This window comes from Salvia hispanica, chromosome 2 (assembly GCF_023119035.1).
Source record: "Salvia hispanica cultivar TCC Black 2014 chromosome 2, UniMelb_Shisp_WGS_1.0, whole genome shotgun sequence".
NCBI classification, from domain to species: Eukaryota; Viridiplantae; Streptophyta; class Magnoliopsida; order Lamiales; family Lamiaceae; genus Salvia; species Salvia hispanica.
Window position 1 is genome coordinate 38,861,319 of NC_062966.1, and position 20,213 is coordinate 38,881,531.

Below are 20,213 nucleotides of genomic sequence, written 5' to 3' on the forward strand. Positions count from 1 at the left end.
ACCAGCTTTTTTTTATTTAAAATTTATAATCATTTTCATTTGATATTTGAGAATTCAATTAGTATTGGTTTCTTGAAAGGAAACTTCTTCAGTTTATCATCATTGTCGTTTAAATCAACTATTTAACACAGACAATCAATTTTATATACTTGCCGAAATTATTAATGTGATATTATATGCATTGAAATTTCATTGCTTCAAATATTGGATGAAATTGGGCCAATAAATTAAATTTCCCAATTCAAATTATGTAGATTTTACATACTCTACTTTACAATGACATATACAGGTATCTTTTGTCATCGAAACAATTAAATTTCCATACTACAAATATTTAGTTAAAAAGCCTCTAAAATGGAGTAGTACCATTATTTTCCCGTGGCAATATAAAAGGACTTAAAAATGTGTTGGCTCTAATTTGTACTACTAGAATTTTTTTTGGGAATATTACCAGTTTAAATCATGAACTATGGTCTAAATTATTACTAGTATTTAAAAATATAATATTATATTATAAAATTTAAATTTTCATAATTGCTTTATATATGCATAATGATACTAGTGCTAGTACTATTTTTAACCATGTTCAAAATGAGATAAATATTTTTAAACAAATAATATCATGTTAAACCTCACTAAAAACCTCACAAAAAGATGTTTATAGTTGAGAAAGATTGTAATTAATAGTTTAAAGATTAATATTTTGATGTTAAATTAATATGAATTTAATTAAACTTCAAAGACTACTAATCTTATCTTTTAATGAATTACTCCCTCCGTGTCCAAGATTAAGAGTCTCATTTCTAAATGGCACGGGTTTAAAAAAATGTTAAGAAAAATGGCGGAAGAAAGTCAGTGGAATAGAAGTCCCACTTGTACGGGACGGATGGAGTAATAAATACTAATATTAATAAAGACAATTAAACTAAACCCTATTCAATTAATCTTGTCTATAATTACAAAAACAATATGCCATAAATATCGAGATACACAAAATCTTATACTCACGATGGAGTAAAAGGAAATCAATTTCTGTATCATCTTCTTCAAATATGAATTTTGCGATAGTGATTACTGAATTCAGTTTGTAGAAATCACGATAGGCTATAGCTATGGGGGTTTCGTTTAAGGTCTCCAAAACCGGCCGGCGATTTCGCCCGAAACCGCCGCTGTCGAACGCCGTCGTTTTGCGCGCCAACGATGAAGATTTGAACGATGCGGCGATTGCTGCATCGAAGCAGAAAACCGATGCTATCGCGTTTCCTGCTGCTCGGAAGCTGGTGCGATTGCTGATTTTCGCCTTGGTTTTTCGTAATTCGGCGATTTTCGAATGCGATCCGGTGTTATAGGTTACATGGATCGTAGAATTACGTCGGATTTGGGGGTTTTGAATGCAATTGCATTGGCAGATATGAGACCGCGAAATAAATGTTAATTCACTTGATTGAGATGTTTGGTTTAATGATAAAGTTGATGAATTTTGGTTTAACTCAGTGAGAAAAATTGGAATTTTGAAGCTTTTTTTTCTCTGCTTTGTTGCTTAAATCCAGTTCATTTTGTAATTATATCTCTTTTAATTGGACAGGGAGATGACAAGGAGAATAGGGGAATATCTAAAATTGGCGGTATGCAAAAGTCTTCTCTGAATATATACTCAAGATTTTAGTTTTGCTCCTTTATCTTAAAATATATAGCTTCATTGTATGGTACTATTAAATTTTAATAACTACTGTTTCTTTGTTCCTTCTTCTCAGAGAATGAAGTTTCATTTACTCTTAAGATTTTTCCGGATGGATATGCAATTGGGAAACCTGTTGAGGTCTGCCACACAATCTCTTTTAGTTTTTGCATGAAAGTAATTAAGCTTCGGAAACCTGTTGTTTGACTATGTTACTATGAATCTTCAGAATGAATCTGCGAATCAGACATCAAATGATGTACCAAAGCTCTTGCGTCCATTTGATAGAGCATCCGAGGCTCTCTTTTCGGTAGGTTTACAGTTTATATCTCCACTTTATGTAGTTGACTAGTTGTTGATTCACTTGATGTGGTTTGTTAGAAAAAGGGATGCTGTCAGTATGCGTTCTCTCACCACCCTTAGTCTTTTTAATGTTGGATATGTTGTGCTCGGATCAACATAATATTGGGATCAATAGGTCACTCGTATTAGAAACTATCTACTGATTCTTGTTAATTATTTTGAAGATCAAATTTACTTTTTTTTTGGTGACAGGCGATTGAATCTGGTCGATTTCCGGGAGATATTCTGGATGATATACCATGCAAATATATTGATGGGACACTTGTCTGTGAAGTAAGCTATCCAATGTTCATAATAGTTTTTCTTAATGCTTTTTAAGCGAAACATAAAGATATAACAAAATTTATGTCAACACAGGTGCGAGATTATCGAAAGTGCTTTGCTGAAGGAGTTAATGTGGCTTCTGGAAAAATCTCAGCTACAATTAACAGAGTGTCCCTTAAAATGACACTTGAAAATATAGTGAAGGATATTCCATCTATTTCAGAAAATGGTTGGACATATGGTGATCTGATGGTAAGTGATCCTCTGCTCTGACTCTTGCAGTGGAAGGATGACTTTCTTACTTGGAATTATTATTTTTTTGGGTAAAGGAAGTGGAGTCTAGAATATTGAGAGCTACACAACCACAACTTTGCCTAGATCCATCCCCACAGCTAGACAAACTATCTGAAGATCCAGTTCAAAATAAGGTTTGTCTATTCTTCATTTTCCTATATGGTGATTAATTTTCATGATTTAATATTTGGTGTGTTGTTGTGTTTAGTTAAATTTAGAATCGCACAGCATGCGGAGGAAAAGATTGAGGCAGATTTCTGAAGCGAATAACAATGGAAAGAAAGCAAATCATGGTAGAGTTTCGGAAAGTTCTAGGTTGGGAGACAGAGTAACTTTAGCGCAGCAACCTGCCTATGAGAATACAAACAGTCAAAATAATGTTCCGAGTGCTATGCTTCAACCAAGAAGCAATAGCTTTGGGTCGGATGGCTCTCTTCTGCCTTCACCTATGGCATCTCACCAGCCAAAATATAGTGGTGGTGGAAGCCCAAGAATGATGAAGGATCAGCGGACAGGATCACTTTTGAATGCATCTGTAGGTTCTCCTGGTGGGCAGGGCATGATGATCCCATCCGCTGATAACACTGCGGCTTCTCTTCATGGCAAGAGGGAGAATCAAGATGGGATGCCATCTCTGTTGACCAACAAGAAGGCTAGGCTTATTACGCATACAGGGGCTAATGGGAATATACAGCATTTAAGTTCACAGATGGATACTTTTCACGGTTCTGAACTGCACTGGAAGAACACATTAACGCAGCAGCAGTCAATTGGAAGAGAAATGCAGTATACTGACAATGGCATGCAAGAGTTCCCTCTGCAGGTATTTGAAGGGGTCCAAAATCAGGTAGGAGGGCCTGATTGTTGTGTGGCCACGGGAGAAACAGAATTGGCAATTATTGACTCCCAGCAGTCACAGTTGCAACAAGAGATGCTGCATCAGATGATGAGATCCGGCTTACCGCAATCTCCTTGGAACAATCTTGGACAGTCTCTCAATAATAACTCCAGAAACGAGGACCCTTTCCAGAAGAGAAAATTGGTTCAGATTCCTCGTGTTTCTGGTGGTGGCCTACCTCAATCTCCTTTGTCGACAAGATCTGGGGATTGTTCTAGTGGTTCTATGGGGCATCAATTTGGAGCTGCTGTAACTAGTAGGCTTGCATCACAAAAGGATAAAAATGCAGTCACATCTGTTGGCGTTGGTGGCAATCCATCTTTCGCTTCAAGTGCTAATGACTCTGTGCAGAGGCAACATCACGCACAGGCAGCTGCAAAACGCAGATCTAATTCTCTTCCTAAGACTCCTGCAGTAAATGGGGTTGGATATCCAGCAAGTGTTGGCAGTATGAGCATCCCAATAAATGCAAGCTGCCCTCCTGTTGGAAGTCAGGCATTGGGTGATCAGACCACGGAGAGATTCTCGAAGATAGAAACAGTAGCTATGAGGTATCTCCGAAAATCAATATGCCATAATTTTCATCAGCATTTTAATTTAGTTTTCACACCACCGAATCATCAACCTAGATTCCATATTTTCATATTCTGTCTTGTCTTTTACTGTTGGTTTGATGTCAGATATAATGAGATCGCCTTTGTGTTCCTTGTGACATTATCTTTTGCTTTCAGGTATCAACTTAATTGCAAAAAGGGTAAGGACGATGAGTATCCTATGAGCAAGTCTAGCACGTATTCAACTCAACAGCTGGTGTCTCATTTGTTGAGTGATTCAAACAATGAGAGTTTGAAAGATAAAACGCGTCAAATGCCACTGTCAAATTCCCTGGTTGATTGCAGCATGAATGTTTGCAAAAGCAGGATTTTGAACTTCATTCAAACAGAGCGGACTCTTCAAGGTGAATTAACATTCTAAACATATTTACTATATTATCGGAAAACTGAACTTGGCTGATCCTGGTAATTGATCTGTCAGGTAATACCTTCCAAGTTGTTCCAAACTCCAGAACTACGATGATCATGTCGGAGAAACCAGATGACGGTGCAGTTGTAATTCATATAGGGGAAATAGAGAGTGCTGGATACTTGGCCGCAGAGAATTACCTTCCAACAATGCCAAATACTGTAAGCTTTTCGAGTATCAATTTTCTTTTATAAGCACATTGGTTATGACCAAAATGGCCATAGTTCTGTATTTGATTACTCATCTCGCTCTTTCCTTGTGTTTGCCTTTGCAGCATATGGCCGACCTACTCGCATTGCAATATGCTAAACTGGTATGTTAGCATTCCTAAGTTAAAAAAATCTGCGATTTATTCCAATTTGTTGCTAATGATATATACGTGAGCAGATGATTCGGGAAGGCTATTACATGGAGGATCGCGTTCAACCAGAACTTGTTCGGATGAATCATAACTCAGGGACCCAGCCCAATACTCCGAAAATTTCTCCCACTAGTGCACCATCTGAGATGCAGCAGTTTCTCGAAGGTGTTCTGTTGCAACAACCGAGCGATGCTGCAAAACCTAGTAATAATGGTAATTCAACCTCATTGCAGAACCTACAAGGCCCAAGGATGCTGCCTCCAGGCAATACTCAGGCGATTCAAATGTCTCAAGGACTTCTACCTGGGATTTCAGTGTCTTCAAGGCCTCAGCAACCCGAACAACTGCCGCCTATGCAACAGCATCCTCGACAGCCACAGCAGCATCCCCAGTCCCAAAGGATGCTCTCAACGAACCCGATGGAGAATCCGAATCATGTAGCTCAGAATGCTAATATGCAGTTGGGACCTCAAACCACAAACAAGACTACAGCTCCCGAAAAACTGCCGCCTAAGAAACAGAAACCTCGACAGCCACAGCTGCATCCCCAGTCCCAAAGGATGCTCTCAACGAACCCAATGCAGAAGCCGAATCATGTAGCTCAGAATGCTAATATGCAGTTGGGACCTCAAACGACAAACAAGACTACAGCTCCCGAAAAACTGCCGCCTAAGAAACAGCAACCTCAACAGCTACAGCAGCATCCCCAGTCTCAGAGGATGCGCTCAACGAACCCGATGCAGAATCCGAATAATGTAGCTCAGAATGCTAATATGCAGTTGGGACCTCAAATGACAAACAAGACTACAGCTCCTCAGTCTCAGCTGACACAACAGCAGCAACCATCGCAACTTCTTCAGCCGCAGCAGCAGTCAACAGTGCAGAGAAAAATGATGCCTGGCCTTGGAAATGTCAGCAACGGCGATATTAGCAGTAATATGGTGGGGCCTGGAGGTGGAGGTTTGGGTAATGCCACGGGAATTGATGGGGCTAGGGAGGTGAGTGGATCCGGCATTTCTGCGCCGAAGGGGTCTGTGCCAAACATAGGAAACATGAATCAGACTTCAGCTGCAAGTCTTACAAATACCACTAGATCCGGGGCGCTCACTCCGCAGCAAGCAGCTTACATGAAAAAGACGATGGGAAAGCAGAACCGAGCGAATATGTTGGGGAACCCGCAATCGAGCATTGGAGGCATACCCGGAGCTAGACAGATGCATCCAGGATCTAGTGTTTCCATGCGCGGCCCGGGTGCTCTAAACCAGGCCAATACGGGCCAGAAGAAACGTGCAACTAGAACGAAGGTACCAGGAATGAATATTCACAAGAACCAGCAGCAACAACAACAACACCAGCTTCAGCAGCCTCAACAGCAGTTACAACAACAACAGCAGCAGCAGCAGCAGCAACAACTGCAACTACAGCAGCAGAAGCAACAGAAGCAGCAACAACTGGAACAACAGCAACAACTTCAGCAGCATCCACAACCACAGCAGCAAGAAACAACTTCACCATTGCTAGCTGTCGTTTTGCCTCCACATGTCGGATCACCTCCAAGCGTGGGGATACCCCACCAAATGAATAAGCAACAACCCCAGAAAATGAGTCAGAGAACTCCTATGAGCCCACAGCTGAGTTCAGGAGCCATTCATCCGATGGGTGCTGGCAGTTCAGAAGCCTGTCCAGTAGTCATCAGTTGAGCTCACAACCCATGGGCTCAGTCGCTAGTATCCCAAACTCTCCAATGGAGCTGCAGGGTGCCAAAAAAAGTAACTCTCTCAATAATACGTAGTGCTGATGAGTTCCTTCCGGTCCGGCTTGGCTGTGAACCAGGAAATGCATATACATACATACTTGGACCAAATTAGAAGTTGAAACTGAACCGAGAAGCATTGATGACCGTTGTTCGGCAGGTCATCGAATAAAACGTAGAATGAAGAAGCCCTTTCAGTGGGAAAGAGTACATAATTCATGTCCTCCTTCAAAGCGAGACAGTGGTAATTACTGATACTGATGTTGTAAAGCTAGGAGATACTACTTACTATATTGTCCTTTGTTGGATTAGGTTTATTTATTGTTAAGTAGCATACATAGCTTTATTTAAGCTGTTAGCTCTCTTCCTTCTCAGTTCCTAAATGCACCAGGATGAATTAGGCATTGCTATCTATAGAAGATTCCTCAAAAATATAAATGTGTAGATGAAAAAGTGTTTTACACATGCACTTTAAAACAGCTGAATCTTTTAAGATCACAGCTGCATCTGATTTTTTTTTTTTTTTTTTTGTAGAAACTGCGTTTGTTTTTAAAAAATGGAACATGATCAATACTCCCTCCGTCCGCCATTAGGAATCCCATTCATGGGCGGCACGGGTTTTAAGAGATGTTAAGAAAAGTGGGTGAAAAAAAGTTAGTGGAAAAGTGTCCCACTTATATATATTAGTTTTAAATGAAATGTGAGTGGAATGAGTTAGTGGAAGGTGAGACCCTATTACTCTTTATGGAAAAAGTGAACCGGGACTCTTATTCACGGACGGACTAATATAGAAAAACGAGACTCCTATTCGCGGACGAGGGAGTATCAATTGTCAAAGCTTAAAACTTTGGAATGGAACACGTGATCTCCATTCAAATAAAAGACATACATGAATAAAAAATTGAAAATATTCTCATTATGAACTGAGCAGTTTAATTTTTTATACCCCACTAGAATAATTGATTGATGATTTAGTCAGTTTATTTAAAATCCAAATACTTATTTTATTTAATTCACATGATTCGGATTCTGTTTGTCGCTAATCTTCATATTTATTGCTAAAATCTCCTTCTCAATTTAGTCAGAATCCCTAATTCTATTCATCCTTCACTCCGAATCCCTAATTTTCTTGCAGATTTGTGAAAGAGGTAAGTTGATTTTTTCACTTAATTTTTTTTTCTGCAACTGAAATATAGCATTGCACGAGGAAATTGAAATGTTGCTTCAACATGAGAAGACAATGGTTTATCAAGTCTAGAGTGATTAATAATGTTGCATTTCAGAGATAAATCTATTTCTGCACCATTTTGATTTGACTTCTCTAATTTCATTTCTTCTATGGTTTAAAAAAGAGCAGCAAATGATTTTATATGATCTTTAACATTATATGTTTATTGATTAGCATTTCCAGAACAATTTTGATGGCAAAAAGTTTGTTTCACTTTTGATTATGTGGTAATGCTTGAATATTCAGATTGGATAAATAGGCTTTAGATTCATATAATTGAGAGAATTCATGTCTGCATTTCTTCAATGACTTGGAAATGAAATTTGAAGCTCGTACCACGATGCTTGGTTATGTTCCGTCTTTATTGAGAACGAAAATTTTAATAGCCGTGTATGTTTATGCATAGTTTTCGACTTTTCGTGCTTCCTGTCCTTATCTTTTACACTCGGATTTACAGATGAGGCGATGAGCTAGTTTGGAGTCTTGAATAAGTTCGTTTTCGAAGCAGTTGAAGGAACTATGTTAGCTGCCAATGTGCACCCATTTAGTTCCCCTTTAGCAGTAGGTCTTGAAAAAACTAGTAGTTTCGCTGTTTCACGGAAAAATGCAGTACTTGTGGCCAAATGCAAGCCCAACCGTGTAAGCACAGGCATCAGATCGTCTTTACAGTCGATTGTAGCTCCAGAGGTTGATAAAGACTTCACCTCTGCTCAAACCCGGGTTAAGATTTTATCTGAAGCGTTGCCCTTTATCCAAAAATTCCGTGGCAAGACTATTGTTGTCAAATATGGAGGAGCAGCGATGAAATCTGAGGCCCTGCAGGCATCTGTTATTGATGATGTCGTACTTCTTTCCTGTGTCGGTCTCCGTATTGTGTTTGTCCACGGAGGCGGGCCTGAGATCAACCACTGGCTTGGCAAGCTGAATATCGAGCCAAATTTTCTTAATGGGCTCCGTGTCACGGATGCATCAACCATGGAGATTGTGTCGATGGTGTTGGTTGGTAAAGTGAACAAGCAGCTCGTTGCGCTGATCAACAAAGCTGGCGGGACTGCGGTCGGGTTATCGGGAATCGATGGCCGGCTTTTGACTGCTCGGCCATCTCCCAACGCCTCGCAGCTTGGTTTTGTTGGGGACATTGCAAGTGTCGACCCCACGGTCATCCGCCCGCTTATTGACAATAACCATCTCCCCGTGATCGCCTCAGTCGCTGCAGATCCGACGGGACAGGCCTACAACATAAATGCCGACACGGCGGCTGGCGAGCTGGCAGCAGCATTGGGCGCGGAGAAGCTGATTTTGTTGACGGACGTGGCCGGGATACTGGAGGACCGGAACAATCCGGAGAGCTTGGTGAAGGAAATCGACATCAAGGGAGTGAAGAAGATGATTGAAGAGGGGAAGGTGGCTGGTGGGATGATCCCGAAGGTCAACTGCTGCGTGAGGTCTCTGGCTCAAGGTGTTCGGACGACGAGCATCATCGATGGGCGGCTGAAGCATTCTCTACTTCTTGAGATTCTCACAGGTGAAGGTGCTGGAACGATGATCACTGGCTGAGAAGTATTGCTGGTAAACAGTAAACTAATCTTGTTTTTTTTGGAAATGTCAATTTTTAATTTCTCATGCTGAAATGGAACTTCTTGGAGTTGATATTTATTTTTGATTTCCATAAATTTGCTAAGAAAAATGTAGACACAATTTACAAAATGAACATTGCACATTCAAGAAGGAAAATTCATTATATCTGATTCAAAATGAATTCAAATCATGTTCTTGCACAATGGGAAACTAAATTTCCACTCAACAAAAAGATAGAATCAAATCACAGATGATAAAAAGGTGAACTTGGATTCTACCTTTCATCTATTTGAAGCTAATTCATGCGAAAACTTGCATCGGTCCCCAAAGTGACACCTTCCTTGACCAAAGTAACGACATTTCTGCTGTTTTTCATGAACTTGCTGGTAAACTGGTCGACTCCCTACTGCATTCGTATTCTGTATATGGTAAGCGAAACTTTGCTGCGAGTATCCCATATTTTCCTTGAATGCATGCCTTTGTACTGGAAAGCCGGGATGATTAATGGGATATGAAGGAAAGATCTGAGGATGCCCTCTTACAGGACTTCTGTAAATTGGATACTTCAGATGTCGTTCTTCTTGAGTCGGACTCTTCAAAATAGGAACTATACCGGGACGCGGAAAGTTGCAGTTGGTAGCCATCAAAGGCTGTCTTCGGCTATAATTAGGATTCGCATCCAGCTTTACTGGCTGAGTTGGAATGTTCAATTCCTGAGTTGCAGTATAAAAGTGAGCTTCATGCTGCTGCTGTTGGGGGCGGTTGATCTGTTCGTCTGGCTTGCCTCTCTTGTATTCTCGTTTTCCATTTGGATGCTCGTTTATTGCAGCCCTGATATATACAAGTGAAGCGATAATCACTAATTAGGGTAGAAGCTAATCTATGATGTTCAAATTGGATCTGTGTTTTCTTTAGCTAGAGAGGTTTACTTACCTCTGCGTTTGTCGCTTTTCCTTCTTCAGTATGCGCGCTTCCCTGTTGGAACGAGCAGCGCCACCTCTGGCATGCTTTTCGAACAAAATTCTCTGCCTTTCTCCTTCATCTTCCCATTTCTGATTGACAATAAGGGTAGTTTTAACACTTGAATGATGGATATATGCAAAATTATAAACACACACACACACACACACACACACACAAACACACCTGTCTCATTGTTTTCAACCTATAGAGATTCCTGCCTTTGATGAGCAGAGGATGGAGTGGAGGCAGTGGTTTCTCTCCTTTACTCCATAGCACTTCGATCTGCTCAAACAACGAAGAACGCTATTTTATACGAGAGAGAGAGAGAGACAAAGAGAGCCAAGTGCTACTAATACATTGCAAGAACTATGACAAAATCAAAGACGAATGATGTGTTCACCGTGAACGTGTGTTGCTGCTTGGCAGCACCATAGCTCTCCTTCAAAATCCTCCCCGCAACAATCCTCGTTCCACAAACACCACCTTTGGAACTACGAGACACAATACTAAACCTGAACAACATCAAGGTGGATCCATGGTAACTATCTCCATTCAAACATGTAAAGAATTGATAAAACTCGAGAGACAAAGAGTTACTCGTCATAAACATTCTGTTCAAAGATGACTACGTCTCCCTTGCAAGCATCACCTGCTCGAATACGAAGTTCAAATCAGACACCGAACATCAAAAACACCAGCCTCTCGAAGCCAAATAATAACACAACTCACCTTTGCAATTCAACACAAAACTAGACTGTGGATACTTAGCCTCCCCACCACCATTGACAATACTGAAAAACATCACCACGGAGATCAATGAAACTGGCTTAAAAACACAAAAATCGAATCGAAAATGCGTAGAACATTACTCCACATGCTCCTTAATCCTCTCTATCAGTATGTCTTTCTTCCCACTCAGCCTCAATCCATGATTCCTTAAATAAATCTTGCATTCATCCACCTTCAATTTTTCAACCTGACCACCTGCCATTATCGGATAACATTAACACCTTAGGGGCTTCTTGGTACGATGGAATGGAATGTGATTCCTACTTCCATTCTATTCATTTGCTTGGTGTGATGGAATGAACGAGTGAATGGATGAAAATGCAAAGGAAATCCAAGGAAATTGACATTTCATTCCTATCTTCACTCCATTCCATTCCACCCTCATTGAGAAAATGTATGATTACACACACAAACACACAGTCATGAAATTGCTCAATTGAGCCAGAATACTAAAGCAAACCTTCAATCATTTTCTTAATAATTTCATAGCTCTTTTTATCCTTCTCATCAAGCTCATCCCCTTCTTCATCGCGACTGATGCAAACAACCAAAAAATTCAATTTCAAAACAAACTCAAAATATAGAAGCTGAATCTCAATAAACAGCCAATTTACACGAGATTAAACGCAATATCGAGAAAGAGCTATTCGATTACCTGATCTTCGATATCTTCGATTTTCGCTTTAGCGAGAGATTTGATAGCGTCAATCGGGTCTCCTCAATGTCGAAATTCGGATCGTTTAGCGAATCATCGGAAAATTGTGAACCAGATTCCGATTCAGTGTAGCAATCTTCCTCTGAGAATTCCATTAATTCAGATCGAAACCTTGAGACCGATTGAAAATTAGGGATTTTGGGGGTTTAAATTGGCTGCTTAATTTTTTGATTTGTGTGTTCTTCCATTTTTCAAAAAAATGTAACCGTTGGTAAAGTAAATGAGGCTTCTTGAAATGGATTATTATTATTATTATTATTATTATTATTATTATTATTATTATTATTATTATTAAAAGGGTAAATAATTATTTAAATCACTAAGTTTGTTCAAAATTTGATTTATCCCACAAAGTTTAAAATCTGCTAATTAAATCACAAAGTTTCAATTTTTTTTAGTTTATCCCATGGGTCTAATTCAAGGTTGAATGTTTGCATCTTTACATTGAAATCCATCTTGAAATCTCAATCCAACAAGATCAAGCTCCTTGTGATCACACTTTGGATTATACACGTATCCTTTTTCGTGATTTAAATCTCAATCCATCTTGAAATCTCAATCCACGTGAATAAAGATTGAAACTTCGACTCATGATTTAATTAGCAGATTGAAACAAAGATTGAAACTTCGAAATCTCAATCTTCATCTATTTTAGATTCCACCTAACATTCGACTCGTGGGATAAACTAGAAAAATTGAAATTTCGTGATTTAACTAGCGGATTTTAAATTTTATGGGATAGACCAGATTTTGACCAAACTTGATGATTTAAATGGCTATTTAACGTTATTAAAAACATGCAAATAATAGGCTACTTCACATTTTTATTACTACTAACTTCGAATATGGTGAAAAATTGTAGGAACTTTTGTCACCAATTTCCCGCAATTAAGTATTTTGACAAAATTGAATGACAAGTCAACATAGTTTTTCATATCCAATTTGAAATTTTTATGTATTTTGCCTAGAAATTACATCGTTTTGGCCTATCAGAAGAATTTGAATACTATTTGAATTTTATCTTTCTAACTTTTAGGCAAAGTATATCTATGTTAATTTAATTAGTAGTCTGGTTTTGATACTTCTCCACAACTTTTTCAATGATGTGAAGTTAGAGAATACAACAAGAAAGGCTTCTCATATCCCAAGATGTGTAAGAATATGCTTTGTAATGTCTCTCTAAACAATAGTAAACAATTTGGTCAAGAATAAATTACTTCACTTATTGGATCATAAGACTATTAAAATACTTCAAAACTTGTCTTTCACTTCACAAAACGAAAACCACACGATAAGTTTCACTCATTTAAGAGTCTCTTAGCAAGTAGAGAAAGGCAAGCTCAAGTTGAGGTGTGAATTTCTCTTTTTCTCTCAATTTAACAAAAAAAATTGAACTACAATTTTTTTATGTGACATGAAAGATTTGTTGTGAATCATGTGTTATGTTAAGTATATATTTAAGCATTTATTTTTTCTATATTTTTGTAGAGTTGAAAAAAATGGTGGTAGCATTATCTCTTGTCTCTCCTCTTTGCACATGGTTAGTGGCAACATGCTTGAGTTCATCAAGTGAGAGTAAGAATTTAGATAAAAATTCAAGTTATTTTCAATGCCAAAAGAAGGTGAGAAGGAGGAATTTGGTGGCTCTTAGTAGCAAAAAAAATGGTGGATTCAGCACTTTGATGATGGAGTTTTGTCGTATCGAGCCTTGCGAAGAGTTTTGCAGTTCTCGCGCGTTGTTTGGTGTGGGTGCATTTGCGGATGTTGGATCCAAGAACCGGAGGCTAAAGCAATTGAGTCGAGCCCGTGGTTCAGGTAAATAAGTGTTATAAAGGTTGTTGTTTTTGGTAATTATTCGATTTTGTCACATCGTTTTAGTATCATATAGGAAAATGTCTCAAAATTGAAACATTGGTTTTCCTTGCAATTGTTCTAAGATCGAGATGTTTTAGTTAAAAAGCTAAAACGATGGGACAAAATCGAATATTTAACATATTTTGAATGTCAAAATATGGATAAGTTGTTGTATCACAAATTTAATAATATCACACGATGACGAAGTGCAACTCAGTTGTTAAGACAGATCATTAACTTTAAATTAAATTCCACGTCAGATGAGGAGAAAGCCGTAGCGTCTACAGAGACGAAGAAACCGAAATCGAAGAAAAGACGCGTCGTCGTAACGGGATTGGGCGTCGTATCACCACTTGGGCACAATGTGGATGAATTTTATGGCAATCTTCTTCAAGGCATCAGTGGAGTTAGCCAGATTGAGTCATTTGACACTACTCAGTTTCTCACAGTAATTTTTTTTTTCACTTTTTACTCTCTATGTAAAATTTCCTCAGAATTTAGTGGTGTTTGATGCTTTTAATCAACAGAGAATTGCAGGAGAGATCAAGAATTTCTCAGCAGATGGTTTCATCTCAAAGAAGATAGCAAAGAGAGCAGATAAATACATGCTTTACCTTCTTGTTGCTGGTAAAAAGGCTTTGACAGATGGTAAAATCACAGATGATGTCATGAAGGAGTTAGACAAGGGTAAATGTGGCATTTTGATCGGTTCCGCCCTCGGGGGCATGAAGGTAAATTGGCTCCGCGATCGATGAGAGATCTTGTCTTAAGTTGTTGCTACAGGCTTGCTTGAGAAATGGGCTTTTTTTAGAGGCCCACTATGATATGACAATTGGGCCGGGTCGGGCCGGGCTGGGTTGGGTTGGCATTTTCGGGCCTGAGAACATGGCCCGGCCCGAGATCTGGTTGTGTCTTGATTTGATGGTTCTAGTAGCTTTTTCGGGTTTATGTCGTTGATGTTGCACTTTTCGTAGGTCTTTGGCGATAGTGTTGAAGCATTGAACGTGTCGCATAAGAAGATGAACCCTTTCTGTGTGCCTTTTGCTACGACGAACATGGGCTCAGCCGTTCTAGCAATGGAGTTGGTGAGTTGGGTTCGCGGTTTAAGATTTTTAGACGGATTAAAATTATGATAAAATTCGTAAAACCACGAAAGGTCGAGATAGATTCGATCATTTTAGGCGCATCCTTGTATCGAACGATGAAATTTTGTGCGTAAATTGCATTGCAGGGGTGGATGGGTCCGACCTACGCAATTTCCGCAGCATGCGCTACGAGCAATATATGCATACTAAATGCAGCAAAACATATCATACGAGGGGAAACCGTAAGTGACCGTGTTTCGTGTTACATCTCGTGTTTCATTACTCGTTTACGCTTGTCTGAAATCCGGACTAAGCGGAAACGTGCAGGATGTTATGCTATGTGGTGGCTCTGATTCTGCAGTAATTCCAATAGGTTAGTTTTGATTCATTTGTGATTGAATTTATCTCCAATTCTTACATGATTTAATCAATGTTATCTAAATAAAAAGGAATTGGAGGATTTTCTGCTTGTGGAATACTTTCAAGGGGGAATGATGAGCCAACAAAAGCTTCACGCCCATGGGATATGGTATTTTAAATTATGTCACATTTAATAAATTCAATTGAAATTTCACTAATATTTCAAATTAATTAACTTACGCTAAAATTCGATGTACGATATGTATAACGGGGTAGCAAAGCGATGGATTGGTCATCGGAGAGGGGGCAGGCGTGCTACTACTCGAAGAATTGGAGCATGCGAAGGTAAGCTTCGAGTTTACTAAAGCAAATAATCGAGCACACGAGAAACTCTATTTCAAATACGTTACATCCTCTATTTCTCTCGATTGTAGCAAAGAGGCGCGCCTATATACGCCGAGTTTCTAGGGGGAAGCTTCGCATTCGATCCATATTATACAACGGACCCACACGCTCATGGTAGAAGTTCGTGGTCTTAACTACACAAACGCCTCCAACTACTACTCATACGCTTTACGTTCCAAATTGAACGATTCTCGGGTTTGTTTATTGCGAATTCAGGTGAAAGTTGCGTTCGTTGTATAGAGACTGCGTTGGCTGAATCACGAGTCGATAGAGAAGATATCAACTACGTAAATGCTCATGCTGCATCAGTACCAGCATTCGACTTAGCTGAATATCAATCTATTACACATTTGTTTGCACAAAATTCTGAGGTTATTACTTTAGAATCTCTATCTATATCTCTCTCTTGTTTGGATTTATGTTGTGATTTTTAATTTATTTTTCCTCAGCTAAGAATGAACTCAACAAAATCTATGACCGGTCACCTATTAGGGGCTGCTGGGGCTGTCGAAGCTATAACAACTATTAAGGTAAACTTGATCAAATGTTGTAAATTGTAATAGTAATTAGTCAATTTGAATCTTCATGCTAGAAGATTTGATTTTGATTTCATGGTGTAGGCTATAGAGACAGGATGGATCCATCCAAATATCAACCTTGAACATCCAAACCGAGGCCTGGTACTATTTTCGTGTCCGTGCTCGTTTTCCTATTCGGTTTGTCCATCACGTGTACATTTATGATGTCATTCGATACGTTTCAGGATTCAAGCGTTCTCGTTGGCCACGAGAAGGAACGCCTCGACGTTAAAGTAGCACTCTCTAACTCATTCGGATTTGGGGGGCCTAGCTCGTCGATTTTATTTGCCCCTTACTACAGAGACTGATCATTGTGTGTATAGCAATTGGCGTATAATTAAAATGCAATGTTTCACATCTATTCGAATAATATCGCAATTAGATACGAGTTGGCGTGTGAGGCTGATACGAGTGATGGATAAAGCACGATTTCAGAATCATCCGAGTAAGGTGCGGGCGGGTTTCAAAGATCAATGCATAAAACTAGAATACTCATGTTTTTTCTATTAAACGGGAAACACAGAGGAAGATAACAAGCATAAGCTATATGTTTCTCAGACATCTTGGAATCAATTCGTCTCATAGTACGAAATCTCTATATTTTCCGACATGCTTAGTTTCCAAAATCCGCCAAAAAATTGGAAGCAGATCCCTTTTCTAGTGGTTTCAAAAGATAAAATGATAGAATGAGCCAAGAAACTGCAATACCACGTTAGCAAGATCGGAGCAGCTCATCAAACAGCAAATGGGGGAATGGTCAATAAAGCTTGCTCTTGATATAGAAGACGAGAAACACAACTCCTAGAACAACAGCAACGGGGGCCCATTTCCGGATCAGAGCCTACATGATAGTTCAATGATGAGTAAATACGTTAATAGAGTAAAAATAGTTCAATAACAACATTGAACAGATTCATCTTTCTATAAACAACTGATGAGTTTTGCATGCGTGATCCTTCATGCCGCTGTTTGGAGTCTGTTTTATGGATCAAACCTTGCTGTTCATGTTCGATTGAAACACATCTTTCTTAATTGTATTTATGAATATACGAACGTGGTTTAGTAAAATTTAAGAGGGTAGCGTTGTATGTGATGGTATTTTTTGAAGGAGTTATCTAAAATTACTTTTCTCAGAAATAGAAAACACTCTGTTGGTATGCATCACTTACAAGGCCATATAAGTGAAAGCTGTAATCAGTCATACCTGACGGTTCAAATCTTTTGCCTTCTCTGCATAAATGCGGGATTCTGATGTTAAGCGACTGGACATCTGGCTGACCTCTGCAAAATATAGATCATTAGATATGCACACGACAAGGATTCATGAATATAAGTAAAAGTCTGCAAAATTCAAACAAGGAAATAAGCATATTCCTCCTGATACAAGTATCCTTCTAGTTAATGGTAGTGAAACATAATGCTCATCAAATACAAATTAAGTCGGGACTGAATACTAAGTTTGACACGGAGCCACTTACGGTCCAACTTTTCACCAACACCAAGAACTTCTTGTACATTGCGGGTCATTATCTGGTGAACTTCATAGAGTTCATCATTCAACTTTGAAATGTTCCGTTGAGTTCTTGTGTCCTGGTACAATTTTTTTGTCTTCTGTATAAATGTGTCTAGCAAATACAAGACAAGTTCTTGATTAAAAACATTAAGTAATTGAAATAAGAAGAATGATATTAAGAGAAGGATAATGAAATGACTCACCGAATTTGATAAAAGCATAAGGTCTTGCAGCAGTTTCGATCTGATTCCCATATGTACGCTCAAATTCATTCTTGAGATCTTCGAGATATTGAAAGGCAAGCTTCTTAGGATAAGCACGGTCGCACATTGTCAAGTAGCATACACGGCCTTCAATAATATAACTAAGCAGCCACATTAAGGCTTAACTTTACAGCGAAGATAAGAAAGCAATAACACTAATAATAGTAGTAACATTTTAAAATCACGTTGCCTGCTAATTTTTAATAAACTACTTATCTCATACCTAAATTATGTTCTGCAGCTATTATAACTCAACAGTTAACATCACACAGTGGTAAATATAACTGAGAAAGCAAAATTGTGGCGTTACTGCAAACTACTAATGTAAAAATAGCCACAAGGAAGACAGGTAGATGTCAGCAAATCCATACACATGCATCTCCGATACAACATTTTGGTGAGTCAGTAGAGTAAAAGTAGCCACCAGCTTAAACACAATGCATGTAAACAAGCAACAAAACAATCATAATTAATAAAAAAGCATACAAAGGATACTGAAATATATAAGGCCCTGTTTCGACAGACATCCTTGACGCCTCATTATGACCCCTTGACAGATTTTTGAACAAAGACTTCACTTGTTGTTTATAAAAGTCTGCATCGGACACATCACGCCCATCATCCAATCCCTCTGCCAACGGAAGGCCATCAGTAACACGAGCAATCATAGTCAACTTCACCATTTTTATTTCCTGAGCTCACACCTGCAAGATCAAGATGTCTATCAAAATCAATGAACAATAGAAAGAGATACCTAAATCTTAGCATTTCTCCACAACACTAACAATTAAATCAGCTTGTCGAAAGAGTAAAACTAATTTCCACTTTTTAGCCGTTTCTAAGAAGACGACATCGCGAATTCCAGTCATCTACTTCGTTTTCTTCGATTCCAATCAGTGTACTTATACACCGATAATGGATAGAATTCACGCACTTCAATAAAATGTCCCAAATTGAATACAACAAAACGCTAGAAAATTAACCTTCAACACATTTACATGAAAATGAACAACTGAAATGAAGCGCAGGCATGATTTCATGAAAATCGCATAAAAATCTAATTATATTAATCGGAAAAGCAAAAAAATCCTGCTATCACCGATTTTCCCTTTCAATTTCACCATCATCGATCCTGATCTCCAATGGAGCAGAGCCCTAATCCAACTGTTCTACCAATTTAACAACAATTATCGCTAACTAGCCCGAACATCTACTAACGAATTCAGCCAATTTTCAAACCAAATCAACAACACGAAACCTAAAAATCAGAATATGAAACCGAATTCAAAAACGCAAATGAGCTGAATCAGCTACCTTTGACATGCGTCTGTGAGCTCCTTCCGTGTGCTTTTCGCGAATCCCCGATCTACAATATACAAAATTGTGCCCCGCAAATAGATCCTCCGCTCAAAATTCGAACGATCTGAAGGAAATATCGCGATTGCAATCTCAGAAATTTGAGGGTAATGAGATGTTGTCCTAATTTTGACTAAATTTGTGAGGGCGTTAACTTTTTTTTTTTTTGCTGTTATCAATTTCAGGAATATGCATTTAATTTTGTTTTGACAATATTCCCAAAATCAATTTTCTCAAATATCGGTATAAACCCGTGAAATATATTAAATTAAACGTAGATTAATTACAACTAGGCCTGAAAATTTAATTCGCGGGTTTCGGGTATTCCCGACCCAGTCCCAATATCCGACAGATTTTGGGTACCTGAAATTATGGGTTCGGGTACGGGTTCGGGTAGTTAATGTTAGGATTCTTCGGGTTTAGGGTATCCGAAACCCGTATTAGGGTACCCGACTAATACCCAATTAAACCCGATTAATTATGATTTGTGATAAATATTTTGGGTTATAAAGTTCTTAGTTTACTATTTGGATTATGTTTGGTTTGCTTTGACATTATTTAGATAATATGTTTGGTTGCTTTGATATTTCAGTGTTCTATTATCTCGAATTTAATACTTCTTTGCATCCGTGTTCGATTCATGTTGCATTATTTATTATTTGTTATTTTTTGAAAATATATAGTTAATTAGTTATGATTTCTCCATTTTATTTACATGTTCAGTTAATGTCTTAAAAAATTAATCTCTTTTATGTTTCAATTTATACTAAAAAAAATTATTTTAAAATTAAGTAGTGTCTATTTGTTTAATGTCTATTTTATAGTATAATGTAGGAGTAGAATTATAGTCAATAAATAGTATAAGTAGTGTTATTTTAATAATTTCTATTCT

General features: G+C 38.4%; 5 protein-coding genes across 5 annotated transcripts; 3 read left to right on the top strand and 2 right to left on the bottom strand.

Moving 5' to 3' along the window:
- Positions 1–1,097: 1,097 nt before the first annotated feature.
- Positions 1,098–6,673, top strand: LOC125206997 (protein PHYTOCHROME-DEPENDENT LATE-FLOWERING-like). The gene is given in 13 exon segments (XM_048106206.1): positions 1,098–1,280; positions 1,586–1,625; positions 1,755–1,819; positions 1,908–1,988; positions 2,234–2,314; positions 2,399–2,557; positions 2,635–2,733; positions 2,808–4,048; positions 4,229–4,455; positions 4,533–4,681; positions 4,795–4,833; positions 4,908–6,564; positions 6,567–6,673. Coding segments are annotated over 13 exon segments (4,113 nt in total). The 5' UTR covers positions 1,098–1,112.
- A 989-nt stretch (positions 6,674–7,662) lies between these two features.
- On the top strand, positions 7,663–9,518 carry LOC125203945 (acetylglutamate kinase, chloroplastic-like). The gene is made up of 2 exons (XM_048102471.1): positions 7,663–7,782; positions 8,320–9,518. The coding sequence occupies exon 2, from the start codon at positions 8,382–8,384 to the stop codon at positions 9,417–9,419; it is 1,038 nt and encodes a 345-aa protein (XP_047958428.1). The 5' UTR covers positions 7,663–7,782; positions 8,320–8,381; the 3' UTR covers positions 9,420–9,518.
- A 57-nt stretch (positions 9,519–9,575) lies between these two features.
- On the bottom strand, positions 9,576–12,044 carry LOC125208223 (zinc finger CCCH domain-containing protein 62-like). Its single transcript, XM_048107802.1, has 9 exons — positions 11,848–12,044; positions 11,653–11,726; positions 11,273–11,387; positions 11,133–11,194; positions 11,001–11,052; positions 10,804–10,915; positions 10,587–10,685; positions 10,374–10,492; positions 9,576–10,271 (listed from the first exon to the last, which is right to left on the bottom strand). The coding sequence occupies exons 1-9, from the start codon at positions 12,000–12,002 to the stop codon at positions 9,722–9,724; spliced, it is 1,338 nt and encodes a 445-aa protein (XP_047963759.1). The 5' UTR covers positions 12,003–12,044; the 3' UTR covers positions 9,576–9,721.
- Positions 12,045–13,406: 1,362 nt separating this feature from the next.
- Positions 13,407–16,550, top strand: LOC125206998 (3-oxoacyl-[acyl-carrier-protein] synthase II, chloroplastic-like). The gene is made up of 13 exons (XM_048106207.1): positions 13,407–13,722; positions 14,022–14,209; positions 14,289–14,492; positions 14,736–14,846; positions 14,993–15,088; positions 15,174–15,219; positions 15,296–15,375; positions 15,483–15,551; positions 15,641–15,725; positions 15,828–15,982; positions 16,061–16,141; positions 16,232–16,291; positions 16,375–16,550. Exons 1-13 carry the CDS (start codon positions 13,407–13,409, stop codon positions 16,495–16,497), a joined length of 1,614 nt encoding a protein of 537 aa, XP_047962164.1. The 3' UTR covers positions 16,498–16,550.
- A 117-nt stretch (positions 16,551–16,667) lies between these two features.
- LOC125208194 (25.3 kDa vesicle transport protein) lies at positions 16,668–19,487 on the bottom strand. Its single transcript, XM_048107778.1, has 6 exons — positions 19,280–19,487; positions 18,461–18,669; positions 17,906–18,066; positions 17,668–17,814; positions 17,394–17,470; positions 16,668–17,030 (listed from the first exon to the last, which is right to left on the bottom strand). Exons 2-6 carry the CDS (start codon positions 18,646–18,648, stop codon positions 16,947–16,949), a joined length of 657 nt encoding a protein of 218 aa, XP_047963735.1. The 5' UTR covers positions 18,649–18,669; positions 19,280–19,487; the 3' UTR covers positions 16,668–16,946.
- Between the last annotated feature and the right edge of the window lie 726 nt (positions 19,488–20,213).